Source organism: Ornithorhynchus anatinus, chromosome 17 (genome assembly GCF_004115215.2).
Source record: "Ornithorhynchus anatinus isolate Pmale09 chromosome 17, mOrnAna1.pri.v4, whole genome shotgun sequence".
NCBI lineage: Eukaryota > Metazoa > Chordata > Mammalia > Monotremata > Ornithorhynchidae > Ornithorhynchus > Ornithorhynchus anatinus.
In genome coordinates, this window is record NC_041744.1 from 9,585,592 (window position 1) to 9,604,637 (window position 19,046).

The following is a 19,046-nucleotide window of genomic DNA, read 5'->3' on the forward strand; positions in this document are numbered from 1 at the left end:
TGGTGGTCGCCGTCAGATGTGATAACCGACTAATCTTTGAAATAAAACCAAACTCTCAATACCTTAATCTGGGTCTGCCGCGTCCGCAAACCGACTGGAGCGCAAATTGATCTCCATCACCTAATCCCACAGAATGCGCGGCCGGGTTCCGGCTCGGCTGGCAGCGGTGACTGATGCAGGTCTCTCTCCGGGGCTTAGAGGTAGGACGTTTAATCACAAGCTTCAGGGGCCGGCGGACCCATTAAATCCCCACGCCCCCCCCACCCCCGATCCGCGTTCCGGCCCACGGGGGCCCAGAAGGGCGACCGAATGATTGCGGGGACAAAAAGTGAGAAGCAGCGGGGCCTGGCGGATAGCCCCCCGGGGCCTGGGAGTCAGAGGACCTGGCTTCTCATCCCGTCTCCACCACCCGTCTGCCGGGTGACCTTGGGCAAATCGCTTCACTTCTCCCTGCCTCGGTTACCTCGTCTGTAAAATGGGGATTCAGAGTGTGAGCCCCCAGTGGGACACCTGACGACCTTGTGCCCACCCCAGTGCTTAGCACGGTGCTCGGCACATAGTAAGCGCTGAACAAGCGCCATCATCGTCATCCAGACCTTCCTCGGGCGGGGCTGGGGGAGTGCTCGCTAGATCTGGGGCCTTTAAGCAACTGCCCCCCACGACACCAGGGGCGGTTCCACCCTGAGCCAAAGGGGCTGGACCACAGGCTCCCTTCCGGCTGGGATTCTTCGGCAGGAAGCCATCGCGACCTTTCCAAGTGGCTCCCCTGAACCCCATCATTCCGACCGGTCCACTCCCGTACGGATCGGCGGATGCCGGGCCCTGCCAGCCGGACCCTTCCCCACCCTCCCCGGTTACGCTTGCTCCGGCCCCCGCCGGGGTGGAGAATCCGGTCAGTTAATCGTATTTAGTGAGCCCTTACCGTGTGCAGATCGCTGTCCTGGGCACTTGGGAGAGTATCATAAAACAAGCCACGATCCCTGCCCACAGCGAGCCAGTCTAGCGCGTAAAACCAAAGAAGGCCAGAGCGGCGCTCGATAAATACAACTGACTGGTCGACAGTCCCGTTCTCTCGAGCCCCCCTTTCTTCCCCCTCCCCTTCCACCGGAGCTGGGCCGGCCCCCTCGGCCCCTCGGGGAGGACGGCAAGGCTGCCCCTTACGTATCGGGAGAAGGAACGGGTCAGGGTGGACGGTCTCCGCTCGGTCCGCCCTGCGAGGGCCGCGATTCGCCCAGTCTGGCCGCAGGTAGCCGCGGGTCTGGAGGGGTGAGCAGACCGGTATTTTGTGGGCATGGGGCAGGTGGGGGAAGCTGGTCTACATCTGCGGGTTCGGCGCTGGCGCTCCGGAGTACGGTGGAAGGTCTCTGATGGAGACTCGGATGCTGTGTAGGATGTCTCAAAGGGCCCAGCGCCCGGTGGGCATCCCGGGGGCTCCACTGCTAGTCAATCCCCACTTCTCCCAGCAAGCGGACTTTTTCTGCCAGCCCACGGCCACCAATCAACCGTATTTACCGAAAGCTTACCGTGTCCAGAGCACTGTACTAAGATCGCGGGAGAGTACGATACAGCAGGGTTGGTAGGCACAGTCCCCGCCCACAAAAAGCTCAGAGTCTAGAGGACTGGGCCAAAACTCATCAGTCCCCCCGTCGGAGCCGAATGACAGGAGTTTGGGGGCGCTTTCCAGACTGTTTGCTCCCTGGATTTCCCGCTGTGTCCAGACTGGGATCGAATCCCCTCGAATCTGGAGGGGAAAAACGGTTTGGGCCTCAGGGCTCGAGCCGTGCCCGTGAGCAACGTCACCCCAACTCGGTTTACGCAGCGACAGGTGCCCCTCCCCGATCTCAAAGAGCCGGCGCTCTGACCGCCACACGACAAAAGACGAGGAGAAGTCAAGCTCACGCTCATATAAAACTTTATAGCTCTGTGATTTTCTTTTCGTCTTTACAGAGGCCGAGGAGGGCAGGGTGGAATGAAAGGGGAGGGAAGTGAAAGGTGCCCGGCTCCCTTTTCCAAAAGGAACCTAGATCCTGAAAACTCGCGGGACTCGGGGACGGGAGCCGGCCGAGGGAGGGACGGGGTCATATCTCTCTGAGTCAGACTCGGGGGTTGGGTCCCGCCGCCCATCCTCAGATCCCACAGGAGCATCGACCGGCGGAGGGGGAGAGGGAGGGAGAGAGAGAGTGCGCGCGCGTGCGCGCGCCAGAGACAACTGTGGGGAGGAAAAGACGGTTGGGGATGGGGACAGCAGCGATTCTCTCTCAGTGAGAATACGCTCCCTGTAACGCTTGTCTTGACGGGAGGCTGCCCCGCAGGACGGTGAAGCGGGCTGTGGTCCTACCTCTCCCACTGACCTCAGCGGCATTGGACAGCCCAGATTCGAGCCTCCAGGGAGTCGGGGCTCTGCTGGCAAGAGGAGGGAACTCCGGGACCGGCACCGGACCCAAGGGTCCCAAATCCGACGACCCGGAAATGCGCTCTGGGCAGCAGGATCTTCGCTAGAGCGCTCCCAGCTCGCCCTCCACGGCCCGCACCATGACGTACAGCTCGGCCAGGCCCACCACGGAAGCCACGATCACCGCGGCCAGCACCCTCTGGGGCAGGGGAAGGAGGGGTTAGAGGAGGGCATCCTGCCAGCCGGGCCGGGAGTCCCCAGGATTATCGTTGCCCTGACGAGTTGCGAAGCAGCGTGACCTAGTGGGTAGGGCACGGGCCTGGAGTCACTCTGCTCTGTGACCTTGGGCGAGTCACTTAACCTCTGTGCCTCAGTCACCTCATCCATAAGATGGGGATTACAACCGTGAGCCCCACGTGGGATAGGGACTGTATCCACACTCATTAGTTTTGTATCACTACCCCAGCGCTTAGTACGGTGCCAGGCACATAATAAACGCTTAACAGATACCATAAAAAAAAAAAAGGGCCCGAAAGGTAGACTTCCACTCAGTCAGGAAAACTAGCACCCACTAGTTCCCCCGTCTAAGAGCTGGACAGCCTTCCCACCCTTTTCCTTTCGGACGGTCCCTCCCTCGTTGCCTGGCTCCCTCCCTCTCCGGCTCCCACCATCCTTACCGCCGCCATTTCTGTGAAGACGTACTGGCTTCCCAGGTAGGTGCAAGTAAACGCGGCCGCCACCGTGACGATGAAGTTGAAGACGGTGATAACCACGGCTTTCACCGACCTCACTTTGGTCGGGGGAAAGGAGGAGAGAGTCACGAGTGGACAGCTTCAGACTCACGGGTCTTTGGGAGAACTATGCAATCCTCATCCGGGGCCCGAGGTATCGATCGATCCCCCTTTCCCCCGGGGCCACTCCAGGTCTGCCCCGGATATGCGGCCTACCCGTTTTCTGGCCACCCTGGGCAGACACTCACCTTGCCTCCCTACGTCCACCAGAGTCCCAGTCTGTCTCGGGCCCTAGGAAGGAGAGGAGCGGACGTCAGGGCTTGATCCAACAGACCAACTCCAAGGCGGGTGCGGGCCGCTGCGGGGTCAGAGGTGATCTTCCGGTGCCCAGGACACGGACAGTCCACCTATTGTTGAACCCTTCCGACAGTAGCGTGGTAGTTAGCATCATAAAAGGCCATCTGTCGAGGGACCTGAACCAAGCTCGCTGTGGGCAGGGAACGGGGTCTGTCGATTCGGTTGTACTGAACTCTCTCCAGCGCTCAGTACAGTGCTCTGCAAACGGTAAGCACTCAATGAGCACCCTTGACGATGACGATGATGACGACGGACCACCCGATGAAAAACAGCAGGTAGTTCGTGAACTCCCCTTCTTCCCCATCTCCCAAGGCAGCCCTGATCCCCGTAAGCTCAGCCTGGAATCGAGGGGATTCTGTCGGCTTCCCGGGAGCGGCAGTCTGGTCAGGCCAAAGCTGCACATCCCTCAGCATCCACCAACCTGCCCCTATTTGGGCTCCTTGCTGGGCATCCTCTCACCTGGCAAGAGACATTCTGGGTAATCCGCCTATACTCCTCATTGGCGAGCCGCGCTTTGATCCGTTCAAGCCGGGCCACCAGTTCCGGGTTCTGAGGTGAGGGAACAGAGAGAGATGTAAAGTCTCTATCCTGGGTCCCGCTTCCTAACCAAGTGTCTAGTGCCGACACTCGCAGCTGATCCGGGAGCTCCCACCTCCCATCCCGGTGTTTGGGATACGCTCTTCCTACTTAGGGTTGCTCTCTGGCTCCCATTTCCTCTTCGTGAACTCGGGATCAAAAAAACCTTGGACCCTCCCCGCCTCAAAAGGACCTCTGAGCGTAATAGATACAAACGTGCCTTTGCTCTTAGGAGGAAGAGAGCTACGAAAATACCGTACGTACGAAGGTGTGAAATCATAGAAGAAACACAGCAAAGTTTAGCTACGTCACTCTTCACTCATCCCACCCGGCTTCCTTCGGAAGTGTTTAATTATCAGAGCTCTTTATGTTACCTACCCGGGGGGGCTTCACAACTTCGGGGAAGTAAATCTCGCTGCCTTCCAGGAGCTCGTGAAGGTACAGTGGGGAGCCTGGGAAGGGAAAGGGTCCAGAAATACATGATTTGGGAGTCGGCGACCGTAACAAAACCAACCCCATCTGGCGGGTCTCCTCTACTTGCTTTGTCCAGCTGAAGAATAAGATCTAAAACATGTAGTGCACTCCCCCTGCAAAACAATCTACTAATGACGGCATCGGTTTAGCGCTTACTATGGGTCAACCAGTGTTCTAAGCGCTGGGGTAGATATAAGATCATCAGGTCGGACACAGTCCCGGTCCTACTTGGGGCTTACCATCTTAATCCCCATTTTCTAAGTGAGGGAACTGAGGCACACAGAAGTGGAGGAGGTGAGCTCTCAGGAGGGCTTTGAAGAGGGCAAGAGAGTCAGTTTGGCGGAGGTGAGGAGGGAGGGCGTGCCGGGACCGCGGGAGGACGGGGGCCAGGGGTGGACGGCGGGATAGGCGAGGACGGGGGACGGTGAGGAGGTGGGCGGCAGAGGAGGGGGGTGGGCGGTAGAAAGAGAGAAGGGAGGTGAGGTAGGAGGGGGCGAGGGGATGGACAGCCTTGAAGCCCAGAGTGAGGAGTTTTTGTTTCGTGCGGAGGTTGACAGGCGACCACTGGAGGTTTCTGAGGAGGGGAGTGACAGGCCCAGGGCCTTTCTGTAGAAAGATGATCCGGGAGGCGGAATGAAAAATAGACTGGAGCGTCAAGCCAGAGCTCTGCACGACTGAAAGGAAGAGTGAGGCTCCGGGGTTAGGACAGTGCTCTGCACACAGTAAGCCCTCAATAAACACGACTGAATGAATGAAGGAGCGAGGCTCCGGGGTTAGTCCAGTGCTGGGCACATAGTAAGCCCTCGATAAACACGACCGAATGACGGAGAGAGGTTCCGGGGTTGGTCCAGTGCTGTGCACACCGTAAGCGCTCAATAAGTACGGCTGAATGAACGAATGGAGTGAGGCTCCAGGGTTAGGACAGTGCTGAAGCACACAGTAAGTGCTCCATAAATACGACTGAATGAATGGAGTGAGGCTCCGGGATTAGTCCAGTGCTGTGCACAGAGTGAGAGCTCAATAGAGATGATGGAATGAATGAATTAATGAATGGAGAGAGGTTCCGGGTTTAGTCCAGTGCCGGGCACACAGTGAGCGTTCAAAAAGACGACCGAATGAATGAATGGAGGAGTGAGGATCTGGGGTCAGTCCAGCGCTCTGCGTACAGTGTACGTCTCCACGGAGACGACGGAATGAACGAAGGAATGAGGGCCTGGGGTTAGTCCGGTGCTGCGCACACAGTAAGAGCTCAACAAAGATGATGGAATGAATGAATGAATGAATGGAGGCGTGAGGTTCCGGGTTCAGTCCAGTGCTGTGCACACAGTAAAAGCTCCATCAAGTCGACTGAATGAATAAATGAATGAATGAATGGAGTGAGGTTCCGGGGTTAGTCCAGTGCTGTGCACACAGTAAGAGCTCAACAAAGACGACGGAATGAATGAATGGAGTGGTGAGGTTCCGAGTTTAGTCCAGTGAGGTTCTGGGTTCAGTCCAGTGCTGTGCACACAGTAAAAGCTCCATCAAGTCGACTGAATGAATAAATGAATGAATGAATGGAGTGAGGTTCCGGGGTTAGTCCAGTGCTGTGCACACAGTAAGAGCTCAACAAAGATGACGGAATGAATGAATGGAGTGGTGAGGTTCCGAGTTTAGTCCAGTGAGGTTCTGGGTTCAGTCCAGTGCTGTGCACACAGTAAAAGCTCCATCAAGTCGACTGAATGAATAAATGAATGAATGAATGGAGTGAGGTTCCGGGGTTAGTCCAGTGCTGTGCACACAGTAAGAGCTCCACAAAGACGACGGAATGAATGGAGTGAGGTTCCGGGTTTAGTCCAGAGCTGTGCACACAGTAAGAGCTCCAGCAAGACGAATGAATGACTGCACGAATGGAGGCGTGAGGTTCCGGGTTTAGTCCAGCGCTGGGCACACAGTAAGAGCTCCAGCAAGTCGACTGCATCAATGAAGAATGAATGGAGTGAGGTTCCGGGGTGAGTCCGGTGTTGCGCGTAGAGTGAGTGCTGCATAAATAGGCCAGGGCGAGCAGGAGCAGGAGGAGGAGCAGCAGGAGCAGGAGGAGCAGGAGGAGCAGGAGCAGGAGGAGGAGGAAGCAGGAGCAGGAGGAGGAGCAGCAGGAGGAGGAGAAGGAGGAGGAGCAGGAGGAGGAGAAGGAGGAGGAGCAGGAGGAGGAGGAGCAGGAGCAGCAGGAGGAGCAGCAGGAGCAGGAGGAGGAGGAAGCAGGAGGAGGAGGAGCAGCAGGAGGAGGGGCAGGAGGAGGAGGAGGGGCAGGAGGGGCAGGAGGAGGAGGGGCAGGAGGAGGAGGAGCAGCAGGAGGAGGAGGAAGAGGAGCAGGAGGAGGGGGGCGGGTGTGGGTCCGTGCGGGAGGCGTCACCTGGGGCCCGGAGGCGCGGGAGCAGTTTGCGGAGCAGGGCGAAGGGCAGGAGGGCCCCGGGCCGGCGAGCGCTCAGCGCAGCGTGCAGCGCCTCCCGGTGGGGCCCGGCCTCCTCCAGGAGGGCCTCCAGCGCCCGGCCCAGCCGCGCGCCCGCCCGCACGCCGCCCTCCATCTCCCCCCCCCCGGCACGTGACCGGCGCCCCCGGCACGTGACGGGGTTCCCCGCCCGCCGGAAGGACCATAGAGACGAGGGGGGGGGGCGGGGGAGGGAGCGGGCCGGGGGCGCGAGGGCTTGTGGGGCGGGGGCGGAGCGGGGCCGGAGGGCGGAGGGCGGAGGGCGGAGGCGGCGCGGGCCATGGCGGGGTGCGGGGGCGGGCGGGCCTGGGCCGTGGCCGCGGGCGGCCGGCGCTGCTGGGCCGGGCTGCTCGCCGTCAGGAACCACCCCGGGGCTGTCGGGCGCGCCGCCGGACGCGCCGTCGGGGCCTTGGGCGCGCCGCCAAGGAGGACGCTGGCCTCCAGGTGAGGGTCCCTCGTCCCCTCCCTCGTCCCCTCCCTCCTAAAAACCGTGAGCCCCACGTGGGACGGTCTCGTGTCCCTGGATCCCCCCCATTTCCCTCCGCTCCTCCCCCTCTCCCTTCCCCTCAGCACCGTACTCGTCCGCTCATCTGGATAGATTTTCATCACCCTATTTATTTTGTTAAGGAGATGAACATCGCCTCGATTCTATTTATTGCTATTGTTTTAATGAGATGCGCATCCCCTTGCTTCTATTTACTGCCATTGTCTTTGTCCGTCCGTCTCCCCCGATTAGACCGCCAAAGGGCAGGGACCGTCTCCTATCTGTTGCCCACTTGTTCATTCCAAGCGCTTAGTCCAGTGCTCTGCACCTAGTAAGCGCTCAATAAATACTATTGAATGAATGAATGGAACAGTGCCCTGCACCAGCCCTTAATAAATACCTCCATTTGTTATCATTATTATTATGATGCTCTGCACCGGCGCTTAACGAATGCCAGCATCATTAGCATCATCATTATTATGCTCTGCACCGGCGCTTAACAAATACCCACCTTATTATTATTATTGTTGTGCTCTGCACCAGCGCTTCCAAATACCCACATTATTATTATTATTGTTATGCTCTGCACCAGCGCTTCCAAATACCCACATTATTATTATTATTATTGTGCTCTGCACCAGCGCTTAACAAATACCAACATCATTATTATTATCATTATTATTATGCTCTGCACCAGTGCTTACCAAATACCCACATTAGTATTATTATTACTGTGCTCTGTACCAGCGCTTAACAAATACCAACATCATTATTATTATCATTATTATTATGCTCTGCACCAGCGCTTAACAAATACCCACATTATTATTATTATTATTATTATGCTCTGCACCAGCGCTTAACAAATACCAACATGATTATTATTATCATTATTTTTATGCTATGCACCAGCACTTAACAAATGCCCACATTATTATTATTATTACTATGTGCAGAGCACTGTTCTAAGCACTGGGCTAGATACAGGGTCATCAGGTTGTCCCACGTGAGGCTCACAGTTAAGCCCCATTTGACAGATGAGGTAACTGAGGCACAGAGAAGTTAAGTGACTTGCCCACGGTCACATAGCTGATAAGTGGCAGAGAATATTATTATTATGCTCTGCACAAGCGCTTAACAAATACCAACATCATTATTATTATCATTATTATTATGCTCTGCACCAGCGCTTAGCAAATACCAACATGATTATTATTATTATTATTATTATTATTATTATGCTCTGCACCAGCGCTTAACAAATACCAACATCATTATTATTATTATCATTATTGTGCTCTGCACCAGCCCTTAACAAATACCAATATTATTATTATTATTATTATTATCACTATTGTGCTCTGCACCAGCGCTTAGCAAATACCAACATTATTATTATTATTATTGTTATTATGCCCTGCACCAGCGCTTAACAAATACCAACATCATTATTATTATCATTATTGTGCTCTGCATCAGCGCTTAACAAATACCAACATTATTATTATTATTATCATTATTGTGCTCTGCACCAGCGCTTAACAAATACCAACATTATTATCATTATTGTCATTATTATTATTATTATTATTATTATGCTCTGCACCAGCGCTTAACAAATACCAACATTATTCTTATTCTTATTATTATCATTATTGTGCTCTGCACAAGTGCTTAACGAATACCAACATGATCATTATTATTATCATTATTATTATTATGCTCTGCACAAGCGCTTAACAAATACCTGCTCTCTCTACCCCCCCTTCACCTCTCCTCAGCTAAGCCCTCTTTTCCCCCCATTTCCCTCTGCTCCTCCCCCTCTCCCTTCCCCTCCCCTCAGCCCTTTGCTCGTCCGCTCAACTGGATATATTTTCATTACCCTATTTATTTTGTTGATGAGATGTCCATCACCTTGATTCTATCTATTTGCTATTGTTTTAATGAGATGTTCATCCCCTTGATTCTATTTATTGCTATCGTTTTTGTCTGTCCGTCTCCCCCGATTAGACTGTAAGCCCGTCGATGGGCAGGGATTGTATCTGTTACCGCTTTGTACGTTACAAGCGCTTAGTCCAGTGCTCTGCACATAGTAAGCGCTCAATAAATGCTATTGAATGAATGCCAACATGATTATTATTATTATTATTATTATTATTATTATTCTAAGTGCTGGGGGAGATCCAGGAGAATGAGGTGATCCCGCGTGAGGCTCCCAGTTTTCATCCCCATTTTATAGATGAGGGAACTGAGGCCCAGAGAAGTGAAGCGACTGGCCCACAGTCACCCAGCTGACAGGTGGCGGAGTCGGGATTCGAACCCATGACCTCGGACTCCCCAGCCCGGGGTCTCGCCACTGAGCCACGCAGGCTACTCCCTAAGCGAAGCGCTGTGGCCCCCTGGCAAGAGGCCGGGCTTGGGGTCGTCGGTTCTCCCCCCCACAACCCGCCTCCACCGCTTGGGCGTTGGGCGAGCCCCTTCGCTCCCCGGGCCTCAGTGGCCTCATCTGGAAAATGGGGATGAAGATCGCGAGCCCCACGGGGGACAACCTGCGGTGGGGCTGGGAGGGAGGATGAATACAGGGAGAAGGGAGTGGGACGAGAGGAAAGGACGGCTTAATCGGGGGCCTTAGCAGCCCTGTTCAAGAAAGCGCCTCTCACCCCGGGTGGGGAAGGGGCCTCGGAAAGGTGACCCTAAAAATAACTTGCCCCTCCCAAAGACGGTGACATTACTGTGAAAGGGGTTGGTGAGGACGAATCGCGTTGGAAGAAGAAACACCCCGTCCACTCGGTGCCGTTTTTCACGTCAGACTGCCCGGAGTTCAGAGAGCGAGAGCGCTGTTTCGGTCTGGCCGCGTCGCTTGAAAACAGAGCCAGGGAGTGATGGTGGTTAATTTTCTCAGTCATTCGTATTTATTGAGCGCTCGCCGTGTGCAGAGCACTGTACTAAGCACTTGGGAGAGTACGCTATAAGAGAGACATTCCCTGCCACAGCGAGCTTAATTCTAGCCCCTAGGCCCAACCTCTCGTCTGTCCCCCGTTGAAAACGTCGAGGCGCCAAGCCCGACTTTCTGGGGAAAGCTCAGCTTGCCGTAATTGAGGCTGTTGAGGAAAAGCCATCCCTGGACCGCGAGGGGTCTCTCCCGCCCACCCAGCCCGCTGCCACCCCAGAGAAACTGAGGCGCGCGAGTTCTTTTTCTCCAATTCAGAAACCGACCGGAGGGCAAGGTGTTGGAGACCGTCGGCGTGTTCGAGGTGCCAAAGCAGAACGGGAAATATGAAACGGGTCAGGTGAGTGCTGGAGGTGGGGATGGGGGCTGGGGGTCTGTCTGAGGCTTGTCTCCCGCGAGGGCGAGAAGGCCGTATCTGTAGCAGCAGGAGAAGTGAATCGATCGATCGTTTTTATCGAACGCTTACTGAGTGCCGAGCACTGTACTCAGCGCGTGGGAGAGGACAGTGTAACGGACGCTTTCCCTGCCCGCAACAAGCTAATGAAGGTATTTATTGTGTACTCGACGCTTGGGACAAGTACAAGATACCTGCCTGCCTTCAAGGAGCTGACCCTCCAACGGACGAGACGGACAAGCGGATTTACAGGTCGGGGCGTGAGAACCCCGAAATTGACTGGACTTGCCTTCCTTAGGGGTCACCCAGCTTAGCGCCCTGCCCGGGGAAGGAGCAGAGCGGTGGGTAGCGGATTTTAATAAGTAATAATGTGGGTATTTGTTAAGCGCTTACTATGTGCAGAGCACCGTTCTAAGCGCTGGGGGAGATACAGGGTCGTCAGGTTGTCCCACGTGAGGCTCACAGTAAAAATCCCCGTTTTACAGATGAGGGAACTGAGGCACAGAGAAGTAAAGTGACTTGCCCACAGTCACACAGCTGACAAGTGGCAGAGCGTCTGGCACTTGATTATGCCCCGGAGGGGGCTGAGCAGACCCCCGGGCTCACGCCCTCCAATCTGCCTGCTCACAGCTGAGCGCTCGCTCTCATCCTCATCCACCAAAAGGCCTGAGCCGGGAACAGGCTTATTTCGACTGTCAGCTTGTTGCGGGCAGGAAATGCGTGTTCGCTGTACTCTCCCAAGAGCTCACCACAGTGCTTTGCACACAGGAAGCGCTCAGTAAATACGATCGAACGAAGGAGTGTCGAGGCCCAGCTTCAGGAGGGGTTTAGAGGGAAAAGGTGCCCAATATTAATCTATCTACTCAGGCGGGCAGAGTAGAAGACGTACACAATACACAAACATTGCCTTCTAGGCTGGCACAGTCCCGATCTACTGCCTCTCCATTACAGGAACCTAGTAACCCCGGTATTTATTAAACGGTTTCTCTACACTTCGCTGAGTGTAGAAGTCGATCCAAGGTAATGAGATCGGGTCACCGTTCTCGCCCCCCTGGGTTTACAATCTTCTTAACGTCTCCCCCCCACCCCCACTTTTTAGAAATTAAGGATATTTGTTATCCCTCCTTAGCGGATCCTGTTGTGACCTCCACCAGTTCTTGCTGGGGTTAAGGGAAGCAGCATGGCCTAGCAGATGGAGCACGAGCCTGGGAGCAGGAGGACCTGGGTTCTAATCTTAGGTTCTGCTACTTGTCTACCAGGTGGCCCGGAGCAGGTCATTTCACTTCTCGGTGCCTAGTTCCCTCTTCTGTAAAATGGGAATTAAGACTTTGAGCCCGAGGTGAGACGGGGACTGTGTCCAACTCCGTAATCTAGTATCTACCCCAGCACTAGTACAGCGCCGGGCACACAGTAAGCGCTTAGTAAATATTTAAAAAATACTATTAAGGAAACAAAAAGCGGAACAAAGAAGACCCCACCAGGTAAGCTCCCTCAGGGTCTGCTGCCGTCTCGGTCTTCGCTGCCCTCTAGACTTGTAAGCTCGTGGCGGGCAGGGAATTTGTCTACCGATTCTGTTCTGTCGTACTCTCCCGAGCGCTTAGCACAGTGCTCTGCACGCAGTAAGCGCTCAATAAACGCGATCGGTTGATCGATCCGCCACCCACGTCAACCAGCCGTTTTCCACATTCCCGCTCGGTCCGTTCGCCTCGCGAGTCGCCCGGGGAGTGTGTCTACCCACTCTGCTGTGCTCGCCCAAGTGCTTAGCACGGCGTTTCGCACACAGTAAGGACTCAAATGCCATCGATGATGAGGGGGATGCCTTTAAGCCTTCACCGCCGATTGCAGGGCTGCAGCGGGCAGGAGAGGAATCTCTTTTCGTTATCTGTTTTCCGTTTGCTTTTCATTTTTAGTCTTTCTCGATGTAGTCCGCAGGGGCGGGAGCGGTCGAAGGGCACAGCCCAGAGGGATGGCGAGAATCCTCGCCCTGACTACAGAAGACGGGATGTAACTGTGGGAAGGGAGCACTTGGGTGGGAGTAGCCGGGCCCGTTACAAAGCATGTCGAAGAGGAAAATGCGGAGGGAGGCGGCGCCGGAAAACCAGGTCGTTTGCGGGTGTAGGCGGGGAAACTGAGGGAGGGTAGGATGTGCGGGAGGAACCCAGCCCCCTCCCGGGCTGTGAGTGCCCCTCTGCCTTTCGGCCGCGGGACCCTCCTAACCCTGGAAGGGTCGTGGTGACCCCTCGCCTCCATCCCTCTTCCTTCCCCTCGCAGCTCTTCCTTCACAGTGTGTTCGGATACCGGGGCGTCATCCTGTTCCCTTGGCAAGCCAGGCTGTACGACCGGGACGTGGCGTCCGCGGCTCCGGAGAAGTAAGCTTCCCCGCCTCGTCCGTTTCTGGAGAGCTCCTTCGGGGAGCGGGGCCGGTCCGGCGCAGCCGGGAGGCTTGGGCAAAGGGCGGAAACTAATTGCAGATCTCCTGGCAAACTCTACTGCACCAGACCCTTCTGTGGGGAGCAGAACGGGCCGGGGACCTGACTGCCGTGGGGCGGAGGGCCGACGGAACAACAGCTCCCTGCGGGTCCCTCGGTCAGGAATATGTCGTTATATTACACTCTCCGAAGCGCTCCGTACAGTGCTCTGCACACAGTAAGCGCTCCATAAATACGACTGAACGAACCAACTCCCCGAAGGGGCCCTCCAGCTCCAGTGTTCCGGCTCCCGAGCTGTCTCCCCGTTAGCTGCCGAGTTGTTCTCGGTGTCGGACCGGTCTCGGACCCGCGTTAATTCCATTCCGCCCGTCTTAGAGCCGTGCGTTTTCAGGGGGCCTGGGCAACGGGAGAGACCGTGGCTTCGGGAGACTGTGTCTCCGGTTCTGGGTGACCGTCTTCTAAAGAGCTGAGGATGGGGCATTGGGCCGTGGTTGGGGAGGGCCGGGGAGGGCCAGAGAAACTCCCACTGGGTCCTGCCGAGAGAAGGAAATGTTAAAGGCCGCGGGTCAGTGGTCCAGAGAAACCAGGGAGGTGGATGGTCATTCTCTCTGCTCCCACCTCCCTAGAATAGAAATTTATACTAATGGCTGTCTCAACGTCTAGACTCTAAACTTGTTGTGAGTGGGGAACGTGTCTGCTTGTTATATCGTACTCTCCCAAGCGCTTAAGTACAGTGCTCCGCAAACAGTAAGCGCTCAGTAAATACGACTGACCGACCGACTGCCTGACTAGAGGCCGATCTGGCTCTGGGCTGGCCCCGGCATTTCAGGAACCTCCCAGAAGGTCCAATCTGGCCCTGCCCGGTCTAATCCCTGAGGACCTCTTGGGCGTCGGGTTCCTCGGGCCGACGATGGAGCGCAGACCGCTCCCGCCTCTCCCGTGTCTCTTCTGGGTCGGAGGCAGCGTGAGCTCCCGTCGGCCGGATTGGGAGGTGTCCCTGTACCAGAGAGCTCTGTCCCCACCCCCGGCCCCAGCCACGGGCAGAGGATCGGGCCCGGGGCTCCCTTCTCACGCCAGCCAGGAGATGAAGAAGGTCCTGTCAGTTGGGGGTGGATGGTAGGGCTTCAATCTGGCGGGGGGCATTATCCCGCCCCGGCGGCATCTTGCGACGGAGCCAGCCTCCGGCGGTGGCGGGGGGGGGGCCGGGGGAGAGGGCAGAGGGAGATACTGCTTTTCTCCTCTTCTCCCCGGATGGATGTCAGGTACCCGCAACGCACTCAGGCCTCTGTCTCTTCCCCACAGAACGGAGAACCCAGCCGGCCACGGCTCCAAAGAGGTCAGAGGCAAAACCCACACGTACTACCAAGTGCTGATTGATGCCCGGGACTGCCCATATATAGTAAGTGACGGAGGGCGGTGGGGCCCAGGGCCTCCCCAGCTCGTGACAGGTTGAGCGGGGAGGACGAAGAGCGTGGGGCTTCCTTCCCCCCACCCCCGCGGCGGCTGGTCTCTGGGAGAAGCCGAGGGTCCCTGGCAGAAGTGGGCCGGCGGGACAGGGGCCGCTCCCCAGTGGAGCCGGCCGGCCGGGGCCCGGGCAGGCGACGGAGTCCCTGAGCGAGTCTCCTCCTGTCCCAGTCTCAGAGGTCTCAGACGGAAGCGGTGACGTTTTTAGCCAACCACGATGACAGCCGGGCCCTCTACGCCATACCGGGTGAGTGTTCGGGGGGTGCGTCGGGGTCCCTCGCTCAGCAAGGGAACGCGGACCCTGGGAGGTTGGGAGTGACGGAGCGCGGAGGCGGGGTGGGCCGGAGCAGGATACGTTGGGGGGTGGGAGGGGTGGGGCAGATTTTCATCCCGGGTGAGTTAGCTAACCCTACCACTCAGAATCTACTTCCTTCTGGCCCCCAAAGCCTTGGGCACGTTAGTGCTTTTCCTCCTCCTCCCGCTCGGCATATCTCTGGATCTGAGGCTGGGGAGAAGAGCCTCCCTGGATCTCTCACTTGCTCTGTGGCCCCTCTCCTGGCCTCTCGCCCGAAGATCTCAGTGGCCCTGATTTCTGGCCCTCCTCGCCTCTCCCCAGGACTAGACTACGTCAGCCACGAGGACATCCTCCCGTACACCTCCACGGACCAGGTGCCCATCCAGCATGAGCTCTTTGAGCGGTTTCTCCTCTTCGACCAGACGAAAGGTGCCCGTCCCGGCCCGGGGGCCCCGTCCTAAGAGGGGGGCGTCCGCCTCTAGAGCCTCTGCGGGGCCGGAAGCGGGCTCTCTTGGCCTGGGCCCTTTCAAGGCCTCAGGTCCCGGGCGCCCCACTCCAATCCAGAGTAGAAACCACGCGATCGGGTCTGACGGGAAAGGCAAGGGGCCCGAGGGGCGATGAGAAGAGCTGAGCCACTTCTCGAGGGAGGAGTGGGGCTGGTTTCCCTGGAGAAGCCCCGGTGGGTCGTCTGGAGGTGGAGCCCCGGAGCCGGGCATCCGTGTCGCCTCCCCATTCGCCATTTTTGCCCTGCCTCCTCCTCTTCCCCTCTCAGCTCCCCCTTTTGTGGCCCGGGAAACTCTGCGAGCCTGGCAGGAGAAGAACCACCCGTGGCTGGAGCTGTCAGACGTGCACCGAGAGACCACGGAGAACATCCGCGTGACCGTCATCCCCTTCTACATGGGCATGAGGGTGCGTCTGGTCGTCCCCCCCACCCCCGTGGCAGAGCAGAGACGGTTTGGTGGAGAAATGGGCGGGCGGCAGGGGCCCCAGTGGAGGGAGGCAGGTTGACCTGGGGAGAGGGTGACCAGGTGGATTTGGCTGGAACAGATGTGCTGCCCCTCGCCCTCACGGTAGCCGAAGTCTTCGAGTTTAAGAAGCACCCGCAAAGTGCGGTGCGTTGGGTCGAGGAAAGTTCAACGGGAGCCAGGTTCCCTGCCCACCAGGAACTTACACACTAACGTGGGAGGCAAGACGGAAGAATATGGGCAAGCCACGGAATCCAGATAAACGCCTGGACCATTCATTTGCATAGACGCCTCCTTAGGCCGGGCGTAAATGTCAGCGGCCGTTGGGCGGAGCGCCAGGCCCTCGCTTTCCCGTCCCGTCCCGCCGAGAACCAACCACGGAGGAGCCTCCGTCCTCGGGGCTGCCGACGGGAAGAGCCGGCCGCCCCGGGGTGTGGACAGGCTTTGCGGGAATCCTGAAACGTAGCCGGCTAGCATGGTGTAACCTCCCTGTGTTTTCCTTTCCAGGAAGCCCAGAATTCCCACGTCTATTGGGTGAGTCCCTCTCTTTCTGGAAAACTGTCTCCTCCCCGGCTCTGGGGCTGCCGACTCTGAGCTCGACTGTGGGCCGGGGATGTGTCTGGTTATTGTTCTGTTGTACTTTTCCAAGTGCTTAGTACAGTGCTCTGCACACAGTATGTGCTCAATAAATACAATTGAATGAATGAATGAATGGTGGGAGGATCTGGGGGTGGAGGAGTGGGGGAAGGGAGAAGGGAAGGTCAGCTTTCGGTGGGTGGGAGCCGGTTAGTGGGCTAGCCTGCTGCAGCTGACGCCGCCTAATTCCCCCCAACCCCTCTTCCTGGCAGTGGCGCTACTGTATCCGCCTGGAAAACCTGGACAGCGACGTGGTGCAGCTCCGGGAACGGCACTGGAGGATCTTCAGCTTGTCCGGCACCCTGGAGACGGTCCGGGGCCGGGGCGTGGTGGGCAGGGTGAGTGTGGACCGCCCCGCCTCAGGGTCTCCTTGGTGGGGAGATGTGGAGGGGGAGGGAAAGGGGTCCCTGCCCACTTGGAGGAGAAGAGCCGGGCGGGAGGGCCCAGCGGCCCGCCTGATTCCCGAACCGTGCCTCCGTCAGCGCCGGGGAGGCCGGGCCCGGTAGCCCTCGAGAGTCGGCGGGCCCTGGGGCCCGTGGTAGAGCCGCGGGGCCGCGGAACCTGCAGATCACAACCACGGGGCCTGGGGAGGGGAAGGCGAAAGAAGGTAGACGATCCCCGCTCTAGCCTTAAGAGCAGGCGCCGAAACAACGTGCTCTAGAGGAAAGAGCGGAGGCCTCGAGTCCGAGGACCTGGCTTCTAATCCCGGCTCCGCCGCTCGTCTGCTGCGCAAGTCATTTGACTTCTGTGCCAGTCTCCTCTTCTGTAAAATGGTCATTCAGTCCCTGGTCTCCATCCCTGCGAAACTGAGCCCCGTGTGGGCCGGGGACCGTGCCTGACCTGATTATCTTCTACCCGCCCCAGCCCTCAGCATCGCGCTTGGCACGACGAAAGTGCCTAACGCAGACATCATCATCATTACCATTATCGATCATACTGATAATCATAATGAGAACCGGGTCCCGCGGCCCCGGCCCGCTGCCTCGGTTGCCCCGGCCTGCGGGGCGCGAGCCTCGCTGACCTACGCCCTCCTCCCGTCTCCAGGAGCCCGTGTTATCCAAAGAGCAGCCGGCCTTCCAGTACAGCAGCCACGTCTCCCTGCAGGCCTCCAGCGGACACATGTGGTGAGTCGGCTCGTTCCGGCCTCCTCCTCCCCCCTCCCCGCGACAGAGCGCGGCTCGGCACGGCCTCCTCGCCCTTCCCACGGCCACGTCCCCTGGCTCCCACCCACCCGGTCGGTCCAGACCCACGGGCGATGGGGGGAGCCGTTGCCGTGGACTCCGGCCGGGGCGGGCCGAGGGGGCCGCCGGGCTCCTTGGGGTCTCGGCGTCCTAGGAGGCGGCGGGCCCCGAGAGCCGTCCGTGAGGCCTCGGTTTGGTCCCGTTCCGCCACCGCCTCCGGCTCGCCGGGTCTCTCTCCAGGTGCCCCGTCGGCTCGTCTGAGGTCCCGGGCCCACGAACGACCCGCTCTCGGGGTCTCCGCCTCCTCTTCTGAGCGCGGTCGGCCCCGGGGGCTAGGATTTTCGTTCCAGGTCGACGCGGGCCCGGGACCTGGAGAGCGGTGGTATCCTACCGAGCCCCCGCTGGGTGCGGAGCGCTCCGGCTACGTCTCATTGGCTACTTACTGAGGCGAGCCCTTCCGTGTGGCCACAGCCGTCGCTGGCATCCGAATGGAAGCGGATGGAAAGCCCAGTTCACGTTGCTAAGCCGGACCCGGGGGGGATGGGGTCCCGCGGTCGGCCGGGCCCCGAGGGAAGGGGCGGAAGGCTCTCCCCTCCCTCCCTCAGCTGGCTCCTCTCTGTCGGACAGGGGCACGTTCCGCTTCGAGAGGCCCGACGGTTCCCATTTCGACGTCAGGATCCCTCCCTTCTCCCTGGAAAGCAATAAGGATGAGAAGACACCCCCCTCTGGCCTTCACTGGTAAAATGGCTGGAGCCCGACCGGCCCCCGGCCCCGGGGGAGCCGGCACGGGGAAGGGGAGGCTCCGGACGTTGGCTCTAAGAGTCCATCCCCCCGGCGCTCCTCCGGGGCCGGCTCCCCGGGCCGCTCGGCTCAGAAGTGGGCCTGGCAGGGGAGACGGGAACGGGCCCTGCGTAAGCTCGGGGCCCCTCCTCGGTCGCCCCATTCTGGAACGGGAGCTTTGCTCAATAAAACAGCGCATGCCCAGCCGCCAACTCTTTCTCCTGCTCTCTGGCCCCGGGGCCAACCGGCGGAGGCTCCCACCCGAAGGGCCGGAGCGGGGCGGGCCCGGCCCGGGCCCCACAGGAGAGAGGGGACAGGCCGGCTGTAGTCCCGTCAACTCTGGGAGACGCAGGGAGGGAGGGGGGCGGGAAGCTCGGCAGCGGAGCCGTTTCGGCCCTCGCGGTCTCCTCCTGCTGAGACCTGCCCTCCCCCTGCTCCGGTCTCCTAGGCCCAGGGGGGCGGTGGAGGAAT

At 58.3% G+C, this 19,046-nt stretch overlaps 2 protein-coding genes across 2 annotated transcripts; one reads left to right on the forward strand and one right to left on the reverse strand.

The window, feature by feature from the left end:
- Window positions 1-1,895: 1,895 nt before the first annotated feature.
- TMEM199 (transmembrane protein 199) lies at window positions 1,896-7,094 on the reverse strand. Its single transcript, XM_029082504.1, has 6 exons — window positions 6,923-7,094; window positions 4,435-4,508; window positions 3,940-4,029; window positions 3,372-3,414; window positions 3,070-3,182; window positions 1,896-2,591 (listed from the first exon to the last, which is right to left on the reverse strand). Exons 1-6 carry the CDS (start codon window positions 7,092-7,094, stop codon window positions 2,496-2,498), a joined length of 588 nt encoding a protein of 195 aa, XP_028938337.1. The 3' UTR covers window positions 1,896-2,495.
- A 183-nt stretch (window positions 7,095-7,277) lies between these two features.
- On the forward strand, window positions 7,278-18,787 carry POLDIP2 (DNA polymerase delta interacting protein 2). The gene is made up of 11 exons (XM_029082505.1): window positions 7,278-7,441; window positions 10,690-10,771; window positions 13,097-13,194; window positions 14,557-14,653; window positions 14,890-14,965; window positions 15,335-15,442; window positions 15,786-15,922; window positions 16,486-16,512; window positions 16,827-16,952; window positions 17,659-17,738; window positions 18,423-18,787. The coding sequence occupies exons 1-11, from the start codon at window positions 7,278-7,280 to the stop codon at window positions 18,535-18,537; spliced, it is 1,110 nt and encodes a 369-aa protein (XP_028938338.1). The 3' UTR covers window positions 18,538-18,787.
- Window positions 18,788-19,046: the final 259 nt, after the last annotated feature.

Bases quoted from the DNA above. Each gene is read 5' to 3' on its own strand.
- TMEM199 (XM_029082504.1), bottom strand. From the start codon at position 7,094: ATGGAGGGCGGCGTGCGGGCGGGCGCGCGGCTGGGCCGGGCGCTGGAG. The intron at 4,030-4,434 runs GTAGGTAACATA...CCCTCACCTCAG, and splicing joins AAGTTGTGAAGCCCCCCCGG to AACCCGGAACTGGTGGCCCG. The intron at 3,183-3,371 runs GTGAGTGTCTGC...CCCCGACCAAAG, and splicing joins GGTGGACGTAGGGAGGCAAG to TGAGGTCGGTGAAAGCCGTG.
- POLDIP2 (XM_029082505.1), top strand. From the start codon at position 7,278: ATGGCGGGGTGCGGGGGCGGGCGGGCCTGGGCCGTGGCCGCGGGCGGC. The intron at 14,966-15,334 runs GTGAGTGTTCGG...GCCTCTCCCCAG, and splicing joins GGCCCTCTACGCCATACCGG to GACTAGACTACGTCAGCCAC. The intron at 16,953-17,658 runs GTGAGTGTGGAC...TCCCGTCTCCAG, and splicing joins GCCGGGGCGTGGTGGGCAGG to GAGCCCGTGTTATCCAAAGA.